Source organism: Lates calcarifer, linkage group LG12 (genome assembly GCF_001640805.2).
Source record: "Lates calcarifer isolate ASB-BC8 linkage group LG12, TLL_Latcal_v3, whole genome shotgun sequence".
Taxonomy (NCBI): Eukaryota; Metazoa; Chordata; class Actinopteri; family Centropomidae; genus Lates; species Lates calcarifer.
In genome coordinates, this window is record NC_066844.1 from 15,321,537 (window position 1) to 15,347,276 (window position 25,740).

A 25,740-nucleotide genomic window follows, 5' to 3' on the forward strand; every position below is an offset into this window, starting at 1 on the left:
AATAGCTCTTCTCCAAGAGGACCGCTGCTGCTCCTCACACTGTGCGCTGAGCCTGTGACTCTCAGAGCACATGCCTCCGCCTCCTCTCTGTCTGGCTCAGACTGGTTGGAGATGACCGGGACTGGCTGAGGCAACCCTGGATGCCGTCATCCCCCCCTGCCAGACCAACCCTGTTGTGGAAAAAGCATACATATACATTCTGGTAAATGGTAAATGGACTTATATAGCACTTTTCTAGTCTTTTCAACCACTCAAAGCGCTTCACACTACAGATCACCTTCACACAGCACTTGTCTATACAGTAGTGCTTTCACAAATACATTCACACACCGATGACACACATCAGAGGCAATTTGGGGTTCAGTATCTTGCCCAAGGATACTTTGGCATGCAGACTGGAGGAGCCGGGAATCAAACCACCGACCTTCTGATTGGTGGGTGACTGCTCTACCTCCTGAGCCACAGCCTCCCGTCTTAGACTGAGGGAAACAAATCTAAAGATAAGGCATGTTTGGTGAATTTTATATCTTGGCTGCACTCCACAATATTACAGGATATGTCTACGGCAGGCCTCAGGCTTGGCATGTGCTCCAGTTATTTTTCTGCACAGCAGGTGGTGGGTCGTGTCTGCTCGTATTGAGTTGCAGTCCAACCACACTTTCCATCCAATCTCTAGAGATATTAATTAATCTTTCATCATGCGCTTGTAGTGGCTGGTGCCCAGAGAGAGGACCATATATATACACACCCAGGGGACGACTTAACGTCATGGACATTTACATGACATTTGGTTGCTGCGACATTTAAACTTTATGTAAACAGGAAATCTGTGGTTTCTTTCTTTAACTCAGTGTTTTAAAGGTCCTGAGCTCGCCCACAACCAACGGCAAATACGAAAGAAGACACAGATGTTAGCCCAAATCAGTCTTTTAATTTTCTCCTCCAACAAACTGTGGACAACACAGATACACAAGGTAGAGGTATCCAAACATGTCGAATAACAATATTAATTAATATCATTATTGTAACATTAATAACATGGAATGTAGTACTCTCCATTCACATTCTTTTTTCAACTTTTAGTTTATTTATGAAACATGTCAAATAAATAAATAACTCTATATCATCTGTCTCTGATACCTATATGAATATATTCTCTTTGAATGAAAACGAACAGGGAAAGAAGGATGGCAGAATGAACAGGCAAAAGAGAAGAATGGAGGGTGTGAGCTCACTACCTTTCTTCCCATCGTCTCTGTCCTCGTACACATACAACTCCTGCTCTCTCTGATAGCCCTGTCTCAGTCTAAACACACACTCGTTCAGCAGAATGTGTTTTAAGTGCATGTTTGTGTGTGCAAAACGCTGACGCTTTCTTTGGAATCGGACACATGGAAAAAACTATTCTAACATCTCAGACTTCACACTGCTTTTATTTGCCGCCAACCCTTTTTCCTAACAGTGAGGTGAGGTTAAAACAGAATGATGACAATGGGTAAATCTGCAGTCACACAGATGGCTCTTCTATGTTACTCGCAGGTCTGTTTCATATTTCGAAGATAGACACACACACACACACACACAGCAGGAACATCAAGAAGCACCAACGGCAGAAACAGGAAAGGGGGTCCAATGAAAGGCCAGCTACAGCAAGGAGAGGAGAAATCTCTCTCCTCTTCTGTAGTCCAGTCCTTCTCTTTTCCTCCTTATTGTGCCTCTGTGTCTGAATGTGTACGTGTGTGTCACGTCAGTCTTCAGTCTGTGCTGTGGTTTTCCAGCTCGGAGATGATGGTGATCAGGTTCTGGAGACCAAAAATGTAGCCACTGTCCTGGCCCTCGTGCACCACGCTGTCCTCCCGGTAATGTCTGCAGGTGGTGTGAGCAAAGTCTATCATCCTCACATCCACCACAGGGCTGCGGGAGTCTGAGCGGGTCAGGTGAGCCTGGCTGACACCTGAGCTCCCGCCACTGCTGCTGCTACTGCTACTACTGCTGCTGCTGCCGCTGCTGCTGCTGCTGCTGCCGCTGCTGCCGGAGCAACTGCTGCTGGCGTCGCTAGACATGGAGGGGCTGTGAGGGAAGCCAAGTGCACCTGCTACTTCACCCACTTCCTCTTCCTCCTCCTCCTCCTCGTCCGTTTCCGGTTCAGCCTCCACCTCCTCATCATCATCCTCATCCTCCTCGTCCTCCTCGTCCTCCTCCTCATCCTCTTCTTCCTCAGAGAGTCCGTCCTCGGTGCGTCGGCGTGTGTGTTTACGGTGGTGCGCGCCGTCATAGATGATGAGCAGGGAACTGGAGTAGAAGCGGTAGGATTCGCAGGCTTCCAGGGCGGCTTGCATGTCTCTGAGCCTGCGCAGCACCGGGGAGAGGAGCTCACGTCGTAGACGCCGTCCGCTGTGGAAGAACTGGAACAAAGCCTCCTTGAAGCCTGGCAGGGTCAGCTTGCGGCCGTGGTACTTGTTCATGAACATCAGCTGGCCTGTGTCAGACTGGTACACCTGAGAGAACGGAGAAACATGAAGAAGTCTGCCGAAGTTAGCTTTGTTTCACCTGCCCTAGATTGGCTGGTTAAGAACTTTACAGTCAGTTTTAAAATAATTCTCTTGTGTCTTGTTATTTTTTCTAGTTTGAAGTCAAATAATTAAGGCAGTAAAGAAAAAAAGAGATGAGTATAAGTATTCAAAAATGCACAGAGCCATTGTTTTGATGTGATTTGAATAGTCAAAGATGCTGAACAGAGGTTGATCCTCTATTGTTTTTTGTTATTAATGGCCAGCGTGGTGAATCACCTTTACTGATTTAACTATCAAATTTCAGATCATTGTTGCTGGATAGTTCCCTCAAAAACACATGGTGGACAGATTGTTAAAAAACACAGTTCCAAATTTTGGGACATTTTAACACTTGGGACTCTTTCTTGGCTGGGAGCAGTAACTTTCTGGAGTCTCTGCTGGTTGCCTGGCAACTGCACAAACCCCCATAAATTGGTCATTTGTTGTTTTTAGACTTCAGTTTTTGTAGAAATTGAACAAACTGGATAAATATGTTAATTAGTGAGATTTAGAGGTGTTGGTAAGGAGATTTTTTTATCACTGCACAGAGCCATGCTACTCTTTTACCCTGTTTCCAGTGTTCCAGCTAAGCTAAGCTAACAGCAGCTAGTTGCAGACAGATACAAGAGTGGTGTAGATGTTCTGATTTAACTCTCAGCTAGAAAGCAGATTAAACATATTATGCAAAATGTCAACCTATTTCTTTCCATGAGCACAGAGGCCATTCTTGGCTCAAAGCCCACCTGCATGCCACAGAGGCGGACTCCTATCGAAGCTGACGTGCTCTGCTGGCATTTGCGGATCTGCACTGCCTTCTTTTCCTCTGAGGCATCATCTCCATGCTGCCTTGTGCCCATCTTCAGGTCCAACACACATGGCACTGTGTGCCGCCACGTCAGGTTCTCTAGCAAGATGAATTCTGGGAAGCTGAGTCAAGGAGGACACTGCTGAAAAAAGCCTTCTTCTGCACTAATTAGCTTAAAGCTTCTCGACAAAGACAACATTGATCTAAGCTTTTCCTTCCACAGGTTTCGATGTCCTCACATACAGGATATGGTATTACCATTACAATATGTACAGACAAGTCACAGTAATATCAAGTAGCTGATTGCAGTGCTTTCGAAAAGCGACTCCACAGGACAAAGAAATTGATAGCTATCCAATGAATTAGATAACAGGCCTCGGGTACAAGCTGGAGCCACTGATAACCATGTACATGTTTCAATTGCATGTAAATATGCAAGTGGTGAGGTGTCCCAGTAGCACAGTTGGCTATGCCATGTCCTCTGGCCTGAAACCTCTGAACAATTCATTCTCTCTCTTTACACTGTGATAATGAATGTTGGAAAATAAAATAAATAAATAAAAGAATTTTTAAAAAGGAAACAACAACAGCGTAGTTATCAGTCAGTCAAAGGATACTGTACTGGTTGCGGTGTTTGGCATTCTCCTTCATCCTCTGCAGGTGCTGCTGGTGACACTTGAGACTCCATGGGTTGTGTTTGAGCTGCGGGACAGCGTTAGTGTGACTGCGCTCCAGTCTGTAGTAGAGCACCTCAGCCTGCTGCAGCCACTCCAACTCCACATCCTCCTGCAGCATGTGAACACTGAAAGGCAGAGGGAAAGAGATTCCTCATTAGTTTTAGAAGCAGAGCAGATGAATGTACACAAACATCGTATACATGGTTAAAGTGTGTTTGTGGCAGTCGGTCATGAACTGTTACACTGGATTGTAAGTGAAGCCCAGTTGAAAAGTGTCTTTCACTCACCCTCTTCTCATCTTCTGTCCTCAAGCAGTATCATCCTTCTAGGCCTAGGCTGACTAAGTAAACTTTGGTGTTGTTATATATGTACAGACCTGCATCTATTGAAGTTATGTAAACCTGAGGTTGTCTTCCCCCTGGCTGCCAAGGCCAAGGATCAGCCTCTTGCCGTATTTAGATCCTGTTTTGCCTTTGGCTGTATGTGTAAGTCAATGGTTGCGTCATCAGTCGGTGAGAATGTGAGGCCTCAGAGTACAGCTTTACACTTCATGGAAAATCTAAGATTACTTTAAATATATCATGGTTGTGTAATGGTTTTCCAGTGATCAATACATCATCTTCCGCTTAATATCTGTGTGAAAGTGACTCAGTTTGCGCCCGCCTGGTGATACATCAACTATATCTTCTACTTTGCGATGAGTAACAAGTCCCTGAGTGTGCTGCTGTCTGTGTTGACACATTTCTTTCCATCTCACCTCTTGTCCTTGTCTTTGCGAGAGTGGCGACTACGGCCATCTTTGCTGTAATTTTCGCTGTCCACGAGCAGCGAGGATGCCACCATTTTGCCCCACTTGAGCATCTTGCTCTTGGGCTCGCAGTCGGCCGAGGGGTCCTTGTTCTCCAGATCTGCTGATGGGTCGCTGTGGAGGGGGTAGGCGATGAGGCAGAGATTCCCTTCTTCATCCTCTTCGAAGCTCACCGACACCACACCTGAGACCGGGACAAGGAGGGAGATGGAAAGACATCTATTAAACATCTGTGTTATGGAGCAGTGTGGGGAATATGTCTATACATCGGACAAAATAAAACAAGCTCTTAAGTGCCATGCATCCCTTATTCCCATCTCAACCATTTTTTGCAATTACACCTAGAGATTAGTTTGTGTCTACACCCACATCTCTTTGATATTGTTAACTATAACTGACAAGAGAGGATGGCTGAGCTCTCGAAGCAACACAGAGAGCGGGTCTAATGCAAACATACACAGAAACAAATCATGCTCTCTTAAGCAGGTTTAATGCTATAAAGCACAGAGCAGCATAGAATAAATAAAAGCCCAAACACAAATTGCACAAGGATACAAAAATCTGGTCAGAATTCAGTTTATTTATTACCAATAATTTTACCTCACATAAAATGATGAGCAATATACATATACATCATACAGAAACCACAAAGTATCACCTACTTATACACAGAAAATTGAATGTGTTGTGTAGATATGACTGCTAACATCTTACTCACTTATAAGCAAACAGGTCAGCATAAAAGCAAAGGTTCTCGAAGCTTTCAGCTCACAGTACGGTAACTCCAACAGCATATTTATATTTTAACAATTTCCCTACTTGTTTGTATCATAAACAGCCACACCCTTTCTTCCTCATGGAGTCCCATAATATGGCTTAAAGAGAAGCCGAGATAAAATGAAGGGGAGGAGGACTGAGAAAGTACAAGAAAATAAAGGCAAGAAGAAGGCAAAAATGGTGACATGGAAAATAAAGCACTGTTGCCACAAAAAATTTCATGGCACAGCAAGGATAGGAGAAGAAGATAAGACTGATTTTAACATCATTCCATGATCACACAAGTTTCTGTTGCACCTCCATATTTTGGAGGTGAAGACTAAAAGCAGCCATGGCTCTTTTAGGACAATTGGAGGAAAGTGGCTCCTTTGTATCACTCTTTCACTTCTCTGCTGGGGACACAGAGGAAGCAGCTGAACTGGCCCATGAGGTACTGTCTTAAATAACATTTAAAGGGGATGTGCTGTAATCAGAGCAGATGGAGAATGATAAGGACACAGTGGCAGAGGGCTTCTTAGGACCCTGCAGTTCTTATTTGTTCTCTAAATGATGGTCTTACTGATGCCACTCTCCTCGATGGTGGATTTACACCCTCATACACTCTGCATGAATGGTGACAAAAAAACCAGCAGAGCTTGTTGAAATATGTGTGATATGTGTCACTCATTGTGCTTCATTTTTAAAGATCCTAAACAGGGTGTGTCAGGTTCGTGGACACAACCACTATGATCTAGAGGAGCCCTGATGTTGACCTTTTCAGCTTATCTCATGGTCTCTTGCAAACTACTCTCTGGATTTCTGGATGTCAGCGAAGCAGAATCTCACTATGTGTCCTTTTCAATGTGCTGGCTATGCACTAGAAAAAGAAACACACCTGCTCGCCTGACTTACCTGCGTAACAGGTCACAACGACTGGATGGCCTGTTTGTAAAGGGCCCACTTGCAGTCTCAGCTGCAGCACCCTCCTGTGGAACAGTTTGGTACATGCTGCTGGCAGGAACCTGGAGACTGCACTTGGGCAGGAATAGGGAGCTATTTCTTTTCTAAAAGTCTTAAATCTAAACTTTACTCACAGCCTCAAGAAATGCAAAACATGTCTGCGACACCTATCCCCACTGACTTGCACATGTGCACATAGAGCAGAGAAAAAGAGAAAGAGTGGTGCATACAACGACCACACCAACATAACACAACATAACACAACAGCCACTGCACTGTTAAAAAGGGTTAGTTTGATTACCTCTGTACTGGGGGGTAAACTTCCTCATTGCAGCAGGCAGACTCTTGTAGAACTGATGCTCGCGGGGGATGAGGGGCTTGCAGATGGTCTGCTCCCCGAAGCGCAGGACGCAGGAATGTCCCCCAACCTGGTGCACGAAGGGCTCAAGCATCACCCCTTTCTCCATGTAGCACTGCTGGTGCTGCAGCTGGTGCTGCAGGTGGTTCTGCTGCTGCTTTTGCTTTTGCTCTGCATTCATGGCCTCCTGGGCCTGAGCCTCCACAGCCGGACTCATCCTCCTCTGGCCCTGACCACACTACCGCGGGCATTAGCCTCCTCACGCACGCACACACAATGCGGTGGGGGCCCTATCTAGCAGGGACACGCACACACTCACTCAAACACTGCAGATCCGCAGAGGAACTAGTCCTGGTATCTCGCTTTAAGATTGCAGGGTTTCCCAAGATGTTCCAATGTCTTCAAAAGCCGCTGTTGTGATGAAGATCTGCTTCGTCTGTGCTGTCAGGGATTCTGCTGGTCGAAAACAAAGGACAGGAAGGAGGAAATAGAGGAGAAACAGAATAAAAAGCTAGTATCTGTTTAATTCCTTTTCAACTCCTTGTCTGGCAGTTCTTATAGCTGAGCAGAGACAGAGAGCCCTTTTATGTCCTTTTAAATGTTGAGGTTTGGACAAGTGCTGCAGCAGCAGATAAAGCGAACAGAGACGGGTCCTGCTTGTGCCTCTGCTGCAGACTCAACGCTCTCTAACAGCTGAGAGCTGGCTCACGACTGGTAAAGCTCTCACAAGCCTGACATTCAGCCCACCCCATCACAAGCAATCCACCAATCAGGAGCGTTTAAAGCAGGCTGTTGGGTGGTAACCCCTCGAGGGAAAGGAGCAAGCAAACAAAGACAGTGGTGGGAGGGGGGAGTCTGGGGGAAGGGAGAGAGAGAGGAAAGAATAAAAACAAGACGGGAGGGTGAAGCTGAACTCAGCTGTTTTTTCTGTCTGTGTGACAGCGGGGCTTTAACAACCTGACAGTACAAGCAGCACTATTTCCTCATAGTAAAATAAGGTATAGAGAAGGGGACAACAGAACAAGGGAGGACAGAAACAGAGAAACTGGCATGCAGCACAAAACACGGCAAGTGTTGTTGTTGTCAAATATAAACAAAATGACTACACTACAAAAATACTACACAAAAACTTGGCCTGAAAGAGCCAACAGCTTTGGCAGCATGTGACTCATGATGACAGGAGAAACATGGTGCAAAATAAACACATTTTAAACAGCATAACACAGGGCCGGTTTTGTTTGATTTCTGATCCTACTGCTGGCTGCAAAGTTTATTACGTATTGGATAAAACTTCATCAAATTATTTTATCCCATATATTCTGTTATTGTTTAACCCGACTTTAATAAATTTATGTTTTATTTTGTACTTACTTTCTCTGCCTACACCCTGAACTACAGCAGCATAGAACACTCTGTTAGCAAACTGAATAAATATGAGTGACCCCTACCTTTAGTTTACAGTCCATAATAAAGTGAATTTTTTGGTGGTTATGGCCAAGCTTGCATTAGTAAGAATTTGAAGGCTTTACAGAAACTGAAAAGTAGAAGATGAACAGCAGTAAGGATGTGGTGTTATGAAGATAAAGTTGGGTGAGAAGGGGTGACGTGAAGGGGATTGTTGAGAGCTTGTGCTGTGGCCAGACTGGAAACTATAATCCTTGCACCCTCCCAGCCGTTTTTGACACAGATTATCCTCGCAGGCAAAATAACATCTGATTAAAGCAGTCACTCACTGCGGTCTCCATTCATGTGAGTCCACCTTTAAACCACCACTGGAAACTACAACACAGATGAGTGACTGCATAGTGTATATCACTTACCTCCGTGTTTGTTCTATCATAACACACTTTTTTTTTGTGTTATGTATGAGTGTGTGCTTGTATGTGCACGCGCGTGTACTGTACATTAAGTTGCACAGTGGCTGGTTGTGCAGGGGACACAGTCAGAAAGCCCAGCACTAATCTCTCTAATCCTGCCTCTTGGAACACGACAGGGAAATAGGCTGTGACAAACAAGTAGAAAATAGCCACAGTTACACTTTAACACACGTATGTGTTCTGAACATATACACAAACAGATTTAAAGCAGTTTTTTTTTATCATGGACAACAAAGTGGGATGGCTCTTCCAACTCCTGAGCACCTCCAACACATGCCCTTGCTGTGAAATCTTACATCAATGGGGACCTTATAGACAGACCACTCTGAAAAATAAGCCCCACTTAGTCTCAGCAGGGAACTATCTGTTCTGTCACCTTTGACTCCCTGTGATCACAATTATTTTTCAATACAGGCAAGCACACAACACAGGTGTTTTCATTAACATATGTGTCTTGTTTTTGTTGCCTGAGGGCTGCACGTGCATAAAATCGTCATTTTATTGTGGGTGATAATGTTAACTGTTGTTACCAAGGATAACACTAATCCCAGAACTGCAGCATTATGACACATTATTAGATCAGATAATATGACCCTGCTGACCACTTTGTCGTGCAGTGTAAACATGATGCTATGTCAATGTCAACACATGCAATGCCTGCTTTATTAAAATAGGCAATCACAGAGAGGGTTTTAAGAGACATCAGTGGCAATGTTAAGAAGCCAGTCTTAAAAGTCAAGATAACCTGCAAGAGAACAGAGGGATGGTATTCAAAAACACATAAATGAATAACTCAGAGCAGAAGAAGCTTTATGTGTGTCATCTACATTCACATTTAAAGAAACACGACACAAGCTATTTGAAGATAAAAGATCTTAAGCACTCATTACATCTCACTGACATCCACAAGCTCACAAACCAGCTGGCACAAACATTAACAATCAATCAAACAGTAGGTGATTTATGGTACCAGCAGTAAACCTTTAAATGAGTGCAGAGGAATTCATGATGGAGCACTGCAGACCAAAGTGGAAAAAGTGTCCAGAGGAAATGACACCGAGAGAAAGGAAAACGAGGTAGAGCGAAAGCCATGACCTTGAAAGAAATGGGCCAAGTACAGCATGGGGCGGTTAGCAGGGGCTTTTCACAGTGCTGCTCAGGCGTGTGCCAGTCACAAACAGAGGCGATGGCATGTGCAGCCATCAGGAAGTTGGAATCCAGCACAACAGACATGCAATTAGAAGAATGGCTTCTGACAAGATCACAGCTTTTCCAACCTTGACAAAAGTGAGAGGGCAGACTTTTATCTGTCTAACAAGGTGCATCAAGGAAACAGGATTTGAAATGTACCTGCTCTCTTCTTCAACCTGATGACTGCTGGTCACAATGTAAGTGTCCTCTGACAGCAAGCAAGATTCAGGCTAATTTAGGAAACTGAACTGAGTCCACGGGGCAGAACTGAGTTTTAGTGATCTGATACTCCAGAAATGATCTGTAATAAAATATTTGAATTCCCATAAAATACACAATATACAGTACTCTAATCATATAAATGGTCAAAAGGGCTGGAACCTGTAGCATTATGGTATTGGGAAGAAGTAGGGATGCACATAGTTGTGGTCACCAGCCCATGACAAGACATTTGCAAAACTGAGGTTTGCATTCTTACTGTATACCAACATCTCAACTACCACTATTCAATGCTCATCTGTAGCTGTTGCTATAGAAATGATATTAACAATCACAAAACCAGCCTAAAAATATTTACTCTAGTTACCTTGTGTTTTCATTTCTTGACAATTTGCTTTGCACTGGTGTTTTTGCAACTTGAATTGGCACTAATGTATTTTTACACCGGGAAACTATTGCAAAGCACTAATATTAATTTGGACACTTGCACTTGGCCGATAGAGGCGAACTTCAGCCCTTTGAGGACACACACAGTGATGCAAGAAGATCTTGCAAAAACCACACAAAAAAGGACCAGAAATCAAATCTGGATCGATCTGTATTGCTGTAAAAGTGACTGTGAGTGGTAAACACTGAGCCCAAGCCACCATGTCACCTCTACTACATTATTTTACCTGTAATGTCTTTCAGCTGTCCATAAGTTCTGCTCCATATTCAGAGTTCTTCTGATTCAAAGTCATGCCGACAACTGTCTCAACATCCTCACCATGATCGACATGTTCACTGAGATCAAAGGGCTCACTTAACAAACTTAATCTGTGAGCTTTTATCTATCAACAATAACAGCGAAGCAAAGGGGACAGAGTGAGAGTAGGTATGTCATTGAGGTTATCAAGTGGGTCCAAGTTATATTGAATCAAGGCTGCAGCAGCTCCAGGGGGCTTTACAGCACGTTCAGGTGCCCTAGAAATGTGATCGGCAGATATATCTGTATTAAGAGGACGCGTTTAGAGAGAGGTGTTTGTGGAGTGGATGGGGGTGGAGGGAAGGGAAGGTGGGTAAAGAGGGTAAGGTTTGTTTTTTGCCCTTGTGTGGCCATGGACGTTGGAGGAGGAGACTAATATGGACGTGCTGAGTGAATTTAGATATAAAACAGATGGAAGATATGGGGCATTAGAGGGGTATGTGAAGGGCAAAATAACAAAGAGTACACGCACTTATATCCTGCAAACACAACATAAACTTGCAAATATCTATTCCTCATACTTTCAGTAAATGCCTTCAATAAATCTTATGCATATCCCCAGTACCTTTGTTGGCTCTGAGAACTAGTTTGTTGTGTCTTTTTGTACTGTTGACCTTACGTCCTGCAAGAGTCTTAAAAGATTTAGGATGAGACAAATAATCTGAATGAGTTGGCATGAGTCTGGATTTACCTGGACTGATTTACGCAGTTGCCAGGGAGCATACATGCATAGACACATTGACTCATACTCATGTGCTCAGACCTCTCAGAAGACATGAGGATCACACGTGCAGACAGGCAGAAACACAGCAACACGTGCACAAAAAACCCCCAAAACAATTCACGTACAACCAAAACAGCAACTCCACATACAAACACACTCCACCTCTGCTGGTCTGGCACCTGGCATGGATGCAGTGGAAAAAGGCTGATCTTACCTGTGCAGTGATTTACAGGGTCATTTTCCAGACTGATCACCTCACATCACACCATGCCAGATAAACCTGCTAACCAAATCCTCATGGGTCACCAAACACCTAAGTCCCCACTAAAAATACCACATGCTGTTGGCAATTGGGGCTGTGGGGAGTCTATTAATAAACAAAGTCTGCTCCATGCCAAGTGCAAGAGACAAATAAACACAGGCATCATACAGAGGGGAAACAATTCACTGGCTGCTGCTGTAGGCCCATCGGGCACACACTGAAGTCACACAGCTGCACGCACTGGTCAAGTCCCAGTGACAGTTCCTGTCTACACCTGCAATGATACAACTGTATAGATACTGTTACTTTCTGTTGGTATAGTCATCCCTATTGTGCATGTAAACACATCTAGAAACATGTCTGACACAGTTTTGATACAATTACACTGACAAGAGGATGATACCATATTCAAGAGGAAAAACTTTAACTTGTCAAAAAATTTTTAGCCTCACCTCACCTCCTGTTCTTCATAAAATACAGAGTGAGTTTATTTATTTCCTCTCCATGTTTAGGACTGTATGGTGACAGTCCCAGGTGATAATGCCTGTAGATGCATACTATACAACATAAAACTATGAATTCTGACTGCTAGCGAAGAGGCAGGATTTCCTCAAGGTGTGACAGCTTTGTGCATGAATGCATGTGTATATGTCTAATCAATGGAAGGGTGTGGGGAGAGACCCAGTATGAGGCCACCCTTACACACACATATCCTGGACTTGTTTCCGGTCTGACATCTCTAGTCTCTTCCAGAACAGGGAGGTCAAAGACACAAAAAGGACAAACGGAGAGGAAACGGAAAATGGAGGGGATATATGAGTACTGTGATAAGGAGAGACAGAGTAGATTATGATGAAAGGAGTGCACCAGGTTTTTGGCCTAATGACTGGCCTAATTAACTCATAAATGAGAAGTACAGCACCAAAAATATCCCAGTGTCCTCAATAGATCACTGCCTCCTGTGTTATTCGCAAGTGAGTGACAATGTTGAATTATTACTACTACCAATATCGTTAATAGCCTGCCAATAAAACATGATAACACTTGTGTTCATAAATAACAAATATATACTGTATGTTTTATATCTCAACAAAGCCGATATAAAAGAAGCAGATTTTACATCTTATTTAATTTAAATATTACTCCTAAGTTACACAATACCATCGCTGCAAGAAGAATGAAATATAGCAAGTCATCTGCTCGAAGTAGTTTATCTTTGAATGTTAGCAGAGCGTAGCACACTTGAGTAAATGGTCGACTTGGGATCAATCATTTACACAGGGTTAAAAAATATGAGAGTTATTCTTTCAGCTGTTAACATAATTTATATGTCAACCAATTGATTTTTTATTTGGCATATTTTCTATCGATGCATCAACTTTTAATGGACACACTGAGCAAAAGATGTTTCTCACAACACACTTTGAATGTGGCTAATAGAATTCACAAAGGATGAATAGGTGTGCCAGTTCCATGTCCCCTGATAAGTTATGCTACTGACATGTTATCATGCCACTGGCATGGTTTGGTGCTTTTTCTTGCTATGACATCAAAACTTCTGCCTTAAATGACTTTTTTATAATAATACTATAATTTTCTTAGGTCTCAGTCTGTAGTCCTTATGTATAAGAAAACCTAGTGTAGTAGAGATGCGTTGTACAGAGGGTGGAGTCTGGATTGACAGGACAGTGAAGACAGTCCACAAGTAAGATGGGTTTGCAATTGAGAAAAGTCTAACTGGAGCATGCACAAAGTCAGTTAAAGCTGTGAGTGCTAATGGGAAAGGGGACGGAAAGAAATTAATTGGTCATTTAGACTTGCATCTCTGCTAGGAACAAGGGACACTCTCCCACATAATCTTTAAGTTCTTGCCAAAGAGATGATTGGAAAAACTGTTTAAAACACTTAGTTCTTTTATTAATTTAAAAGCATCACAGGATTGACAAACCACAGGACAATGCTTCTCTTAGACTATATAAGGATGTCTTCTTGGTACCTGCTAGTGCTGCCAGAGTTTGTGACTGTATAGTGAGTCATTTAATTGAGGGAGTAGCCTACTTATAAAGCTGTAAAGCTCAGCGACAGTGTACAGGAAACAGGGATGTGGACGTCACACACTTCCTGGATTTAGGTTTGTCACACACTTAAACTGTCCACACTTCTTAGAATCATTAGACAGAGACTCGGCTGGCTCCAGTCCATTGACACAATGCAGCTCCAGTCTGGTGCAGCGCTGCTAATGACTGAATGCATTACACACACTGTGGATGCTGCATTAAGGAAGTATTCTCCATAACTGACAGCAATGTGAGGCACAACATTAGATGTATACGATTGAAGAAAATAATAATACTACTACTTAAAGATTCCTTTGATTCCTTTGCTTATTGCTTTTTTATTTTTCTGCGTAACTGGAAAAATAAGTACTGTGCAGTGACTTTAAATCCATATTCATTAAATTGTTTTGGTTCTGGCACTCTCCTCAAACAGGCATGGACTGGACTATTTCCATGGTCATTTGGATGTGTTCCTCCTCTGCAGCTGAGGAAGGTCAAAGAGCATTGGCTAACCCCCACTCTTTAGTTCAGTTTCTTGGAAGCTACATAGATAACACAGCAGAGAAGTCTCTTCTCTACCATGACAGCACTATGGCTTGGAAGAAAACCTCTGGCTGACTGCCCCTATATACAGACCACGCTCAAAAACAAATCTGTAATTCTACTCAGAGGAAAACAATAAGTTATTCTCATCACAGAATTTGTGCAGCCAGTAAGAACTGGAGAGTGGTCTTTTGGATGAAAACGGAGAAAACAACATGTGTTTCAGAAGTAAAAATAAAGTGATGTAATGCCAATGTCTCACTAAACACAGGCCCAGAAGATACACAGTCAGTTCACTGAGACAGTAATGCAGTATGTACGTACCTAGACGTGTTAATGTCAGACCAGCCCGGACCAAGAAAGACTGTGGGCAGGTTAAGGTTAGGCCAACCCCAGATGTCCTTAATAGTCTCTCTGAGTTTGGCAGGGAGTTGGGTTACATTGTGTGAGCAAGTGATACCTGTCAACATATCAGTCTCACGAGCACCCAGTCAGGCTCCTAACTCTGCTGTATTGGGGGTGAAGCCTGCGTTCTGTTAATCCTATAGATAAAGCCCTTGACAAAGTTGTATGTCAACAACACTCAACACCTTATCCACGGCTTTACATGCCACACCGTAACAGTGTGGGCACTTGAAAGCCTGCCAGGACAGATAAAACACAACAGATGCTGCAGTTATTAAGGCACAGGCCAGTGGTGAATGTGTTTATGTTTTGAATACAGTGGTAGTGGCTTTTTCATCCAGCATTAATTGATCTTAAAATATACTTCTGGATTGACATTCAGAATCAATCAATCCAAACCAATACTTTTAAGCACATAAATTGTAGATCTATTAAAATACAAATGAAGAATTTCACTTTGACAGAATTTTCTAAGTAAGTAATTATAAATACTGGCCTTCTATCACTTCTTTATTTAAAAAAATTACTGATGTAAACAGATGTTCTCGCAAAAACAGAAAATATTAATAAAGGGACTTAAAGTGGCAAGAAAAAGTATGTGAACTCTTTAGCCTTCAGCTGTTTAGTTGTTACTCTGAGGTTCTTTTTTACCTAACTGAGCACTCCGCTTTGTGCCTTTAGAGTCATCTTAGCTGTGCACTCACCCACAGCACTACATCATCTCCATTTATAGACAGTTTGTCTGACTGTGGACTGATGAATATCTAAACAAGATTACTTTGTAACCCTTTCAAGAGTTCCCAATGTTGTATTTTAACTTCAAATGTAAATCCTACATATTATCTACATTTTTAAAGATAAAATCCTTTAGAAATACACAATATTTTTAAAGAAACTGAAATTTCAGGTACAGTATATGGTAATGTTAAAAAATCATGATTGCATTGCTGTCACCTGGCAAAGGATCTGCAACGGAGAAGCAAATCAAATATGCAACGAGCATAGCAAGCTCAGGGTGAACCTGACCTCCCTGCAGATGAGGAGAAAATGTTCTTGAGGAAAAAGATGACAACATAAAGTGGTGCTCATGTGGAGGAACTGTGGCAATGTCATCTCTTCCTAGTCAGCTTGACACCACAGGCTCTCACATCGGAAGTTCTCATAAAATTGAGCCGTTTAGGATGTGTGTATATGTGTGTGTGTGCATCTTTGTGTCAACATAGTATGTGCATCCTTGACATTTCCTCACCTCCAAAGTGTGTCAACTTGGCCCGCTGTCCCGTCACCCCACGTGAGGTGACAGGATGGAGGGCTGCGCATATCCTTCAGCATGTTGGCACATCTCTCACACCCAATATAAACACAAGCACCTCTGCCGCCATAAATAACAGCACTCATACACCTTATCACATACTGTTAAAAGCTGGCCACTGACATAAACACAATGGCATGCCCTCAGTGTAACTCTCCAAACCAAGGCTCTCTCCAGACACTCACTGTTGTGCATAGCCAAGGCAGAATTTGGATGCTGCTATTTCTTACCCAAAAAGGACAGGTCATTGCAATGGTGACAGCACATTAACAAACCATGTGTATCTTAATACATGTCTTTATAAGGATGGGATAGAATCATACTCATAAAAGAGCCAGGCTAACAAATACACAGAGAAAAGTAAAAAAAAAAAATTAGAGAGGAAAACTGGATGAGGTACGCTCAGAACACTACAGGAAAAGATGAAGGAACAAGGAAGAATGGGATGGCATGTTGGTGAACAAACAGAGCCTAATATGAGACAGACTGAGAGAAATACAAAACCAAACTTGAAACCTGATATAATCATATTGAAAGATATGTGATCATTGCAGGGAGAAGAGAAGGAACCGCTTCATCCAGGACACCCAATACTTTAAATCATCTTAGCATGCAGAAGGCACACAGTCACAGCCTCAGCTGACTGTGCCCAGATGAATATTAATCCTTGGAAAAAGCCCACACACGTGCAAAAACATAATACGGTAATATAAGGCTCTAAGATGGAGTACAGTTACAGCAACTCAGAGGGTAGGTGCTGACTGACCGCCCTCTTTGACACACACACACACACACACACACACACACCACGGATACACACCTGAAAGTAAGTAAGTCTATTTATTGTGACAGAAAGAAGAGAAGCTTTGGGCTATCAGACACGAATTCTGAGTGCTACTGTGATACTGTGCTGACTGGTTTGGCTCTGCTGCTCACTCTGCTTGCAGTCCAGGCTGCATCTGAACTCAGCATCTCAGCACACGGAACAGAAAAAGCCGTATAACCAGGATGGGAAATAATCATCTTTCTCTAGCCAAATGCCTGTGGGTGTTAGAAGTAGTTTTGTTTGTTCATCCCTTATTGGATTTGCTTTATGAGGTAACTTTCCAAAAATTCAATTTGATGGCACACTGTAATCTAGTTTCTTTTACTACTAATATTCAAACTCCTTTTGCCAAATATTTTCACAATGTGTGCACTGCAACACATTAGTGAGACACTAATAATAAAGCCATTATCTTAATCCAGAGCAAACACATAAAGAGCCTTTTAATTATATTATTCCATATAAATTTATTAGAAGCCAAATATGTTACAAATGATGCTGAAACTGTAAGTAGGTCAAGAAGCAACCCATGATTCCTGTAATTACTGTGGCCACCCACTGCTATCAAAATGTAGGAAGGAGCAGCATTGGTATGGCCTTATGGTGGAGGTTTTATGTGGCATTTCAGTCGGGCAAAAGACGGTGACTGGGATGATGCATAAAGCTCCAATATATCACAGGTGAGAAAACAGGGAGGGAGGTTTATAGTGAGGTCTGTGATGAAATGCAAAGTGTGTTTACAGTCTGTGTGGGCAGGGACGTTGGTTGTTGATACAGAGCAGTGTGGGCTGCGTTGGCAGCAGTGCAGCGTGTTTCTGTACCATACACAGCTCTGCACTGCAGTGCTTGTGTGTGCACGTGAGGGAGAGTGCACATGTCAGAGGATTACAGAAGAGCCCATCCATATCCCCCTCTGAAGACCCCTCCTCCCACCCCCCACACCCCCTTCAGACAAAATCTCTCGTTTCTATCGTTTTGTCGAGTGAACATCCAGTCCTCAATCTTCCCCCAAATAGCAGCATTTATCCACTGTAATAAGCACTTCATCCTCTAAAACCGGCAGCCTACCCAGCTATCAGACATAATGTAGACAACATCCAATCTACTACACTGACATCTAAAGAAGGAAACTTCCTTTCCTGGACTCATCGTGGACTTTTTTCCTCACAATGTTCCCTCATTACCAGCAGTCCGCTGCAATACCCGTCTCACCCCCGCTTGACTCTCCTCCATCACTCTGTGTCTTATTATCCTGAGTTAGAGCTCTGTACCTGGATGATGATCAGTGCAGGTGATAGATATGCAGAGTGGTGAAGAGGGCGCTGAGACTCCTGGGGTTTGGGGTGCTGGGCCTGATGATTGTTTTTGAGTGGGTGTGGATAGGTGAGCTTGGCCTTGTTCCAATAGACTGACTGAAGAACGCCTGAGGCCCACAGAGACACAGAAAAAAAAAAGTTAAATGATGTACAGTGGAAAAGTGCTGAAGCCTCTTCTACTAAACTCTGCTGGAAAAAAGTACACACCTGCATGCAGCACACATACACACACGCCATCCCCCTGTTTGTGTATATTAATACATAATGTAGTAGACAAATAACAGGCTCTTTGGAGTTATAAAACAAGCTTAATTTTTGAGACTTAATTTTTTCCACAGCACCGCTTGTGCTGCATCATGGATAGCACAAGAAGCATAGCAACAAAGGTACATGCTTAGCATTTCTGTGGTTTCATCTTAATCAAACATGAAGCAGGAAGCGACCTATAGGCTTTTGTGCAGCACATAGCTTATGAAAGAGAGATGTGTAACCTCAGCCAAAATATGTCTTTTCACATTATGTGGTTGAACTGGTGTGTGCTCAAATGGGGGCGGTTTGAAACCTGAATTTAAATGTCATAAAATAAGAAGCTTATACTTGCAATTATTCAGCTACCTCTTTCTCTGTTCTAGCTTTAGTCTTGCATCGTTGCAAACACCAAAATATTAGGGAGATTTTAGTTTCCTGAGACAGACTGACAAACCAAAAGTATTGCTGAATGCTGAATGGTATAAATACATGAAGCAGACTAGAGACCTAAGGAGCCATAGGCTACAGAATTAACTAAATCAGATTGGCTGAACTATGATAGGTTTGACGTGCTGGTGAAACTCTAACAGAAGGTCACACAGCTGTAATTTCTAAATCAGACCCGGAGGCTGTCCCACTGATGACCCCCTTGTGAGGCTTTTGTATCAGTCTTTAAACAGGCCATACAAACTTTCGGTCCAAATCCGTCTTCAATGTCCAACTCTCAGAGCCAGGACGATATCTGGCATCCAGATAGACCTACCCCACTGGCTGCTGTTTAATTACAATATAACTGACCATAAAGCACTGGCTCATTTTTACCCCCCTGGTGTGGATGCTTGCATAAACAGCTATGGATAGGATACAGAGCAGATATATCCATTCTGAGATGTTGACTTTACCTCACAATCCAAACTAAACTTGCTAACAGTTACATAGCCTCACCTAGTAACACCACCTGAGACCGAACTGGGGAGAGAGGGGTGGTGGAGAATGAGCCCAGAGCGAAGAGACGGGGGAGACTGGTGGCAGAAAGTAAAAACTGTGGATTTATAGAAGGTGAACTGCACAAAGTTAGAGTCAGTCGGTCTTTGCCTACCTGAAGCTTAACACCTTTGGCCTGGCTTGGTGTGTTCGAAGGGCAACCCCTTCTAGGCTCTGTCTACCTGCAAAACACACAGAAACACATGAACGCTACTTCAGAGTAATGACTGTGCATATGTTGCTAAACAAAAGGTCAACAGGATTAAACACACACTCGGGCACAAACAAAACCACAACCCAAAAATAGAAACTGATGTTTCCATGCCACTAACCTCTTCTACCCTGACAGTGTTTTTGCCATAAAGGAGTTGCTAAAGTGCATTTCTCCAGAGGCCAGACCCCACAACTGCACTCTCAATGAGTCAGTGATAAATTAGAATTCACTCTTCCTAACTCTCACATGCCCAGTAGGAAGGGAACAGTATGTTCCTGAAACCACAGTGCACACACACACACACACACACACACATAAATAAATCGTGTCAGATAAGGCATGAAAGGTTCTTGTGCGTGCATGTGTGCAAACACACATTGAGTGCGGTCAGGCAGACAAATTTCAGAAAATATGTGATGTCTACCTAATCAGATGCAGGACAATGATGGGAACACTGAGGCGGCAATACTTTGTGTGTTCAAGTCCTGCACGTGAACTGCAGCTGCAAACTCCACAGGGAGAAACTAGGTCCTGCAATTGGCAAAAATAGATAAAAGAGTGACTGGAATGGACAAAGCACACCAGCTGCATTATCAAGAAGGATAGAGGTCCTTGGAAAAAGGTGGTGTGAGACAGGGAGGTTGAAAATGTGTAGAGACACTGAAGGTATTCAGACGCCAGACGGACACAGATATGGATTCCAAATGAAGTGGCAGTGCCAACAACTGCTTCTACAGTCCACTGACAGTGAGAACAGAGGTTAAATATAAACTAAGTAATCCCTCAACAAAAGGGCACTTAATGAGAGTCTGCCTGAATGGTAGGATGTGAGCTAGAGGGAGTGAGGTGGAGGGAGGAATGTAAGCTGGCAAAGGCCCAGGATTGTGCCACGACCACTCAGAGCAGGTCAGCCACTCATCAAGTGGAACAGGCTTCATGTTCAGTGTCCTCTCAATGACAAATACTGCGCTCTCCTTCTCTGCCCAATTGGTTTCCCTGGCATAGGCCAAAAATCTATCCCAGTGTTGAACCTGAGAGAACCATGCTTCTCTTTTCAAAACTGGCCTCACAGCTACTAAGCAGAAAAATTAAGCTGGTGAGGAGATTATCAAATGAAGTCTCAGGATTAAAACTCGTCACACTTTCCATGACTGAGAGATGGTGACTAACTGGTGAGTCCCTGCCATGGAGCAGAGCAATAGCCCTGACAGTCACCCTGCTGGATCGGGATAAGTACCTGAATTATTCAGTAAGGTCAAAGAAGCACAGCTGGCTTCAGGCCTAGGCCATGCTTTGATACTTGGGCATCAAATGAGGCAACAACCACCTTGAGTCAAACAGATTTAGAGAGGCATTACATTCCAAGGTTTGTGACACAGTATATCTGTGTTACTCTATGACCCTGATCATCAAAGAATGTTTCCGTCACTGAGCCAATGCTTGCTGCTCATCTCAGTGTGACCTCAGATGTTTCAAATTCAAGCTTTGTGTCACGTATGTGACCATGTTTCTGTGACAACTTAAAGTGTATAGACCAATACATTGGCACCATGAGAAATGCCCCAAGAAGGCAAATCAGCTCAGATATATATATACATAAAAAACAGAGCCTGGTTAGTTTCCCAGCTCAAGCCTCTAAATCCCAGTTAGTACAATGCCAGCAAAAACGGCAGAGTGTATGAGCATGTGTAATAAGAGCTCTCAGATCAGGGGTTCAGGAGATTAACAGGGGCTGAATGACTGAATGCAAGGAGACGCATGCCTTTCAGCAAGCAGAGAGAGAGAGAGGGAGAAAGAGAGATGGCAACACAAAGACAAGAGCTACTGCAATGCCACTGATGTTATGTTAGAAACTGGCACTTAGGAAGGTTAAGCTTTGTAATACAACAATTCAAATGTCTTTGCCATCACTTCAATAATGTAAAAGTACATGTAAGCCGATGTGTAACCTGCCAAGCAAACACAGGCTGTGTGCCTCAGAGCATGAATTAGATGTTCCAAAATGGTAGCCCTGTAGCAAGCAGCAGGAGGCATTTTAATGGAAACCAGGCAATCAGGATCTATCACCTCTTTACTACAACTGCAAGCTTAAGTAGCATCCATCACCTTCTGATTTAGAGTATAATTCTGCTTGGTCTGTCAGCCTGGATGAACTTCCAACAGCCTTATCAACATCATAACAGACAGGTTGTCAGCACTTTGCCTTTCTTTCTCAGAGTCTGTTCATACCAGAGGGCAAACAGGGGAATCCAGGAGTCAGGGAAAATCTTGGCCTGATACAAAGAAACAACACATACACCACTGCATTCAAGGAATAAAGTTAGTTAAACCTGTTACTCCCCGCTTCTGTATATGACCTCATCTAGGCCTCATGCCACCTGGAAACGGCTACAGCAGGTTGATAATAAAATATGTTTCAAACAAGTCTTCCCTAGTGTTGTCTGCTCAATGTATCCCTCAGTCCCGTTATAAGTTGTTTCAATTTTTCTCAAGACTAATTTATTAGCAAACAAACTGTGATACAGCTGTGTTAAATGGAACATATCCAAATAAAACAGGGACATTGGACATGTGTGCCAGTATGCACACATGCAAGGTGGTAGATCATGCAACAGAAAATGAGAGGTGCCTGTGAAATGTGTGGTGCTAACATTTATCTTCAGACAGAAGACAGCTTGTCATCATCCATGCAACCACCTGGCTTCAATTTCCAATGACACTGAATACTATCACAGCATGGGGGAGGTCAGCCAAGCCAGCCAGCTGCCACTTGCCTGTGGGGGAATCCTCACTATATCAAGTGTTATGTAAGTGCCAAAGAACAGTCCTGTCCATAAGGGGAGATCCCCAAAGTTTCTAAGAACTGAAAAAATGACAAATAAGTCTAACCACGAGGTTTACCATCTGAAATGGTAGAAGTTACCAAAGTGAATGCCTTATAGTAAGACCAGGCAGATGCAAAATACCAGTTCAAAGCTGAAACATTTAGTCAATTTATCAAATGGCTGATCAACAGATAACTAATTTGCAGCTATCCCATTAATTGTTTAACTCGTTTTATAGGCAATAATTTGAAATATTTTTTAGTTCCAGTTTCCTCAGTGTGATGGTTTGCTACTTTACTCTGGTTTATATTACGGTGAATTTAATATGTTTGGGTTTTAGACTGTTGTTCTGACAAAACAAGGTATTTAAATGTCACATTGGGCTCTCAAAAATTGTATTTCATAAAACACCACTACTAGATTAATGAAATACACAAATAGCAGATTAATCAATAATGAAAACAATGATTAGTTGCAGCCCTATGCCACACAGTTGTCAGGTCCATACTAGTGGATTGAGGTTATGTGATACACATACTGATAATGCTCCAAGGCTTACACAAGGTCATTCCTTTAAAACAAAGTAATCTCATGTAGGTCCAGCAATGCCAAACACGTTGATACCTTTTGAACATACAGCCAAGGATTTATACAACAGTCACAAATAGCACACACTCAAATTTAACTACCAACCTAATCATGTAACTGTAACCAAGACCACAGTCTTTCCCCAATAACCACAGGCAGGTAACTATTTTTTGGCTTTCCATCACCATACACTGTCTTTGAACTGCTTATTTCGGTAAATGTATTCTCTGCTCGTCTTACACACAGCTCATACCACGACCTTAACCGGACTCAGTCTGCAGAAAATTGCTCTTTACAGAGCTTACTGTTGACGCTAACATTATTCACAGCACTGCTAACACCGAATGGCTGGGTGGACCAGAGTAAATATGGTCGAACTGGTCAGTTTCTCTTATGGCTACAATGCATTTCAACCGACCTGAAACCGTTATCTTGCAGGTTCGTTTTGTTAAAGTATTCATTGTGTGAAATGTTTAAAATTTGGAAGTAAAACTATGTATAACTTTAAAGAAAAAATACCTGCTCTTCCTCACTTGCGTTTTGGAGCCCACTTCGTTTTCAAGTGTGCATTTTCCGGTTTTGGCACACGACTCTGATTGGCCCACTGCTCCGGAAGTAGCTGTTTGGATGCCATGGTAACAGCCACCGAGGCTCGGATGCGAACCGTAGAAGAAGAAATCTGCAACAGTGATGTGTATGATGGGCCTCTAATCACCCCCATTACACTCCCCACGTACCCAGAGATTAACCAGAGCTGAAATATCTAAGTTGAACTAGAAAATTAGTTAACAAGTTTTAAGTCATTTTTAAGTATATTTGGCAAAAATTCAACCGCACCAGCCTTAATTGTGAATACTGTTTTGAATGACTGTTTGATGTTTTTATGTACTATGTTTATCTGACCATTTTCAATATTAAAAGTCTACTTACAACATTATTGTTATAAATAAAGTTGTGAATGCAAGCCTTGTAGTACTCGTTTGGCACAGTACAAAATGGTAGAGTGAGTGTGATAACACCTGTTGTAATAAGAAGAAAAAAATACATCTGAATGCAGTCATGTTCATCTTCTAAAATGGTTGAGGAGCAGAGTTACATAACAGGTCATGCAGAGACTGCAGAGAGAGAGAGTGGGGGGAGACACGCAACCAGGCTCCAGACAGATATCAATAGACAAATGCTTCAGAGGGACACTCAATCCTGCCAGTGGGTTTTGCAATTTGTGCATGCGCTGTTGAGAGAGTGAGAGAGAGATGAGGGGAAGAGGAGACACTCTCTCTGTGTCTGAAAGTATTGGGCCTCCTGGACCCAACTCTACAGTGATCACTTGTCATCTCAGTTTCTCTCTTAGATGTATTACTCAGCTTCTATTTTAAATTTCCTCATTTATTAGGCCCTTGACAGATGGTGGGAAAACCAGAGATGCACCACCCATGTGAGAAAAAACACACACATGCTCAAATATACACTGACAATGATTCACATTCTTACCAGAGGAAGAAGAGGAGGGCATGCAGAACCAGTATGGCAAACACAGCAACGCTGTCTTTGGAAAGTGTGACTGCTCTACTGACACATGTTGGCATGGCGCCTTAGGTAACTACCACAACCTCCGTCATTAGCCCTTGTGAACTCTGTGACTCAAGGGGCAAGTATATGAAATGTGGAAACATAAGAGCTGGTGAATGTGATGCATGTGTGTGTTCTCAGACTGTGGGAGTTTACAGGTAGAGCATCTAAACTGGACTGGTGCACCTGGTAGTGTCAGTCTTCAGTGGATGATGTCAGTGATCTTCATCTGGCTTGGAAAATGCAGAGCAGGGGGTCAGCAAACTGCACATACCCTCTCAGCACTATTACCCTTTATGTGATCCTCCAGAGCTACACTGAGGGGTAGAAGCAGAGAACAGAGAATGTGAAGATTTTCTAAATTTTGAAAACAAGTATTAAATTCTGAGAAACCATCAGGGAGTACTGTGTCTTCAGAATAACAAAAATCTAGTATTTCTTGCTTATTTCTAGCTCCTCATAAAATGCATGCATTTTTTCAAATTAATTCCCTTGCAGGATAATTCTACCACAGCAGACAGTCAAACAATCTGATAGTTTTTTTTTTTTTTCAGTTTCATTACACAAGCATTCAAAGTGCAGCAACATTGTGCCGTAAAGAGAACAAAAGAGCAATGATTGCAAACTTTTCTCAATTGCAGCTTTGATTTTATGACGTAGATTATCGCCCAGGCATTTGTAAAGGTCAGAACAGCGCTGAGAAAGAACAACACCAATCAGAACGACAACATCTACACAGACGAACACAGAGAGACAACCCTCCCCTCTGTCTCTGGAGCTTGTTCAAGGAACAGTGAGTGGGTTTGCTACTTTCTACTCAGTTAGTCTGAGTGGACAATGCCTCCTTTTTGTCTCAGAGGACAAAAGCGAGGTCATACTCTGTTCCCTTAGACAACCTTTCCTTGTCATATTTGGACT

The 25,740-nt window shown here is 42.8% G+C and overlaps 1 protein-coding gene across 3 annotated transcripts; it reads right to left on the reverse strand.

The window, feature by feature from the left end:
- Positions 1-911: 911 nt before the first annotated feature.
- Positions 912-23,891, reverse strand: LOC108885630 (inositol hexakisphosphate kinase 2). 3 transcript variants are annotated; one of them, XM_018680054.2, is made up of 9 exons: positions 23,773-23,891; positions 19,742-19,808; positions 19,588-19,611; positions 18,349-18,500; positions 6,860-7,369; positions 4,792-5,026; positions 3,975-4,159; positions 3,296-3,471; positions 912-2,498 (listed from the first exon to the last, which is right to left on the reverse strand). In XM_018680054.2, the coding sequence occupies exons 5-9, from the start codon at positions 7,131-7,133 to the stop codon at positions 1,755-1,757; spliced, it is 1,614 nt and encodes a 537-aa protein (XP_018535570.1). In that variant the 5' UTR covers positions 7,134-7,369; positions 18,349-18,500; positions 19,588-19,611; positions 19,742-19,808; positions 23,773-23,891; the 3' UTR covers positions 912-1,754. The 3 variants fall into 3 exon arrangements, with proteins under 3 accessions (XP_018535570.1, XP_018535568.1, XP_018535569.1); XM_018680052.2 differs by having other exon boundaries at positions 19,588-19,664; XM_018680053.2 differs by lacking the exon at positions 19,588-19,611.
- Positions 23,892-25,740: the final 1,849 nt, after the last annotated feature.